Source organism: Micromesistius poutassou, assembly GCF_964030765.1.
Source record: "Micromesistius poutassou genome assembly, contig: SCAFFOLD_5923, whole genome shotgun sequence".
Taxonomy (NCBI): Eukaryota; Metazoa; Chordata; class Actinopteri; order Gadiformes; family Gadidae; genus Micromesistius; species Micromesistius poutassou.
In genome coordinates this window covers 8,653-12,500 of record NW_028178966.1, presented here as the reverse complement: position 1 = coordinate 12,500, position 3,848 = coordinate 8,653, and the positions used below count along the sequence as shown (strand labels likewise).

The 3,848-nt window shown below is 56.4% G+C and overlaps 1 protein-coding gene across 1 annotated transcript in view; it reads left to right on the top strand.

Annotated features, from left to right (window-relative positions):
• Positions 1-3,436, top strand: part of LOC311373227 (nuclear receptor coactivator 4-like) — a 3,553-nt gene extending 117 nt beyond the window's left edge. The window contains 5 exon segments of the mRNA XM_084490034.1: positions 1-472; positions 474-602; positions 1,724-2,068; positions 2,213-2,305; positions 2,654-3,436. The exon segment at positions 1-472 is cut by the window's left edge and continues 117 nt beyond it. Coding sequence (XP_084346160.1) covers positions 1-472; positions 474-602; positions 1,724-2,068; positions 2,213-2,305; positions 2,654-2,659 — 1,045 coding nt within the window. The 3' untranslated portion in view covers positions 2,660-3,436.
• The last annotated feature ends 412 nt before the right edge of the window (positions 3,437-3,848 follow it).

Genomic DNA, 3,848 nt, shown 5'->3' with positions numbered 1-3,848 from the left:
CGGCGGCAGCGCCTGTAGCTCCGCCTCCTCCTCCTTCTCCATCGAGAAGATCGACGAGTCGGAGTTCAACATGGAGGAGGAGGAGGAGGAGGAGGAGGAGGCGGAGCTGGACGGCTGGCTCATCACCCCCGCCGCCGCCGCCGCCTCCGCCTCCGTTGCCGTGGAGACGGAGGGCTCGTTCGCTCCGTTCCAGGAGCGCTGGACCCCCGCCGCCTGGCTGGCCCCGCCCTGCGCCTCATGCTGCCAGACCGCCGGCGTCGCCGTGGAGATAGAGAACCTGGGCCGGCTGGTGTGCCTCAAGACCCCCAGCCCCGCCTCCAGCCCCGCCTCCAGCCCCGCCTCCAGCCCCGCCCTCGCCCCCTCCTCCACCCTGGAGGCGTGGCTGCTGGCGGCGCCGCCGGTGCAGCAGGGTTGCCGTGCCAACGAGGCGTGCGGCAGCTACGCGGAGTGCGTGTGCGAGGAGAACTGCGGCCCGCGCGGCGCTGAGCTCCTGGCTGCTGCGGCGCGACGGGCGGGACAAGAACGGGACGGACAAGACACGCCCCCTCAAGAACGCCCCGCCCCCCAGGGCCGCCCTCTACCAGTCGGAGCAGGAGCAGAAGGTAGGCCTCGCCTGGTCACCGTGACGACCGTAACCATCCTCAACCACCTCCACCTTAACCGTCTTCACCTTAACCTTAACCACCTTAACCACCTCCACCTTAACCTTAACCACCTCCACCTTAACCACCTCCACCTTAACCGTCTTCACCTTAACCTTAACCACCTCAACCTTAACCACCTACACCTTAACCTTAACCACCTCCACCTTAACCTTAACCACCTCCACCTTAACCACCTCCACCTTAACCGTCTTCACCTTAACCTTAACCACCTCAACCTTAACCACCTACACCTTAACCTTAACCATCTCCACCTCAACCTTAACCACCTCCACCTTAACCACCTCCACCTTAACCATCTCCACCTTAACCATCTCCACATTAACCGTCTTCACCTTAACCGTCTTCACCTTAACCGTCTTCACCTTAACCATCTTCACCTTAACCACCTCCACCTTAACCGTCTTCACCTTAACCTTAACCACCTCCACCTTAACCACCTACACCTTAACCTTAACCACCTCCACCTTAACCACCTCCACCTTAACCTTAACCACCTCCACCTTAACCGTCTTCACCTTAACCACCTCCACCTCAACCTTAACCACCACCACCTCAACCTTAACCATCTCCACCTTAACCATCTTCACCTTAACCATCTCCACCTTAACCATCTCCACCTTAACCACCTCCACCTTAACCACCTCCACCTTAACCGTCTCCACCTTAACCGTCTCCACCTTAACCACCTCCACCTTAACCACCTCCACCTTAACCATCTCCACCTTAACCATCTCCACCTTAACCATCTCCACCTTAACCACCTCCACCTTAACCACCTCCACCTTAACCATCTCCACCTTAACCACCTCCACCTTAACCACCTCCACCTTAACCATCTCCACCTCAACCTTAACCACCTTAACCACCTCCACCTCAACCTTAACCATCTTCACCTTAACCAGTTGAACGTTATCCTCCATCAATCATAGTCCAGGTCAAAGGTCAAGGTAAAGAAGCTGATTGGTCGGAGCTCCTCTACTGAGGAGGAGAACCCTGCTCCTCTTCACCTCCTGCTGACCCTGATCTCCTCCTCCTCCTCCTCCTTCTCCTCCTCTCAGGTCCAGGCCATCCTGGAGGCCTGGCTCCACCCCAGCAAGAACTCCTCCTCCACCTCCACCTGGGTGGCTGCACCCGGGCAGGAGGAGAAGCACACCTCCTCCTCCACCACCTCCTCCTCCACCACCTCCTCCGTCCCCTGGGAGAGCCCCTTCCAGAGGCCCCTGAAGGCGGACCGCTGGGTGGTGGGGCCGGAGTCCGGCTCTAAGGGCCACCGGGACGAGAACCAGAAGGAGAAGCAGGAGGAGAAGCAGGAGGAGGACCAGAAGGAGAAGGAGGAGCAGCAGGAGGAGGCGCGCTCTGAGCTGCAGGAGGACAAGTGGCTGCTGAGGAAGAGGAGCCAGCAGGTGAGGAGGGGTGGAGGAGGGGTGGAGGAGGAGGGGTGGAGGAGGAGGGGCGGAGCCTCGCTGTGCTCAGGGTGGTGGTGGTGCTGGTGGTGGTGCTGCTGATGGTAACCATGGTAACGTGTGTGTGTGTGTGTGTGTGTGTAGGAGCGTCTGGCCCTGCCCACCGTCTGCGACCTCTTCTCCTGTCTGAAGGTCGGAGGAGACAAGGACCAGTGGCTCCACAAGGGCCCCCTACAGGTAACCACGGCAACGCCACACACACACACTACAGTAGGGCCCCGGTAGGGTAACCACGGCAACGCCACGCTACAGTAGGGCCCCGGTAGGGTAACCACGGCAACGCCACACACACACTACAGTAGGGCCCCCCTACAGGTAACCACGGCAACGCCACACACACTACAGTAGGGCCCCTGTAGGGTAACCACGGCAACGCCACACACACACACACTACAGTAGGGGGTAACCACGGCAACGCCACACACTACAGTAGGGCCCCTGTAGGGTAACCACGGATACGGTAACTTTGCGATGGTCTTTGCGATGGTCTTTGCGATGGTCCGATGACTTGTGGTTCTCTTGCAGATGTGAATCCGGGTGCCGCTGGTATCTGAGGACCCGCCCACTGCTGCTGCTGAGCGCACACCTGGCCCCTCCCCCTCTGGACGGACACCCCGCACAGCCAATCAGAGTCCAGCTCCGTCCCCCCCCCCCCGTCTTCTGCTTTCAAAGAGCTTTTAGTTCGTAGGAAATGTGTACTCAGAATTTTATTTAGATGTCTGATTTGACTCCTTTGCAGATCAATGGTTTGATTCTATAATATTCTTTATAAATGTTATTACATTACGGGGATCACCTCTGTCGTCAAGGAGACGATCATAACCACTCGAGACATATTCAGCTTTTAACATTTTATTTGATTGATTTTTATTTGACCAGCTTGATTAAGATAAAGTTGTTTCACAACGGCCAACGTTTCACCCTCTGCTCCACCTCGTTAACCTCCACCTCGTTAAGCTCCACCTCGTTAACCTCGTTAACCTCCACCTCGTTAAGCTCCACCTCGTTAACCTCATTAAGCTCCACCCAGACCCTCAGTCGTGTTTCAGAATGAAACTAGTTCAAGGTGACAGGAAGTCCCGCCCCCCCCCCACATCCTACTGCATCAGCCCGCCCCCGGCCCCCATGGGGTACGAGGGGACTTGGTAAAAATTCTATTTTTTCACGCCCTTATTTTGGCGGGGCAGCACCGCCACACCACCACCACTTCCTCCTGAGGGCTGACAGGCCTCTGATTGGTGGAGTCTGTCTGCTCTGCTGCCGCTGCTGCTCTATAAAGAACCGCTCTATAAAGAACCGCTCGCTCTACTGTGTGTCTCTACTGTGTGTCTCTACTGTGTGTCTCCTCCTTCCTCACTCTGCCTCCTCAGCCCCACGGCGACGCCAGCGTCCCCATGGCAACGCTTTAAACCAGTTTAAACCGGTTTAAACCAGTTTAAACCGGTTTAAACCGCTTTAAAGCGGTTTACTGGGATTCCTCCACGGAGGAAAGTACCGAACTAAAGTTGAGATATTACTTAGTTGGTTGGAAACGTAATATACACACACACACACACACACACACACACACACACACACACACACACACACACACACACACACACACACACGAACACACCATGAACACACACACACACACACACACCATGAACACACACACACACACCATGAACACATGAACACACACACACACACCATGAACACATGAACACACACACAC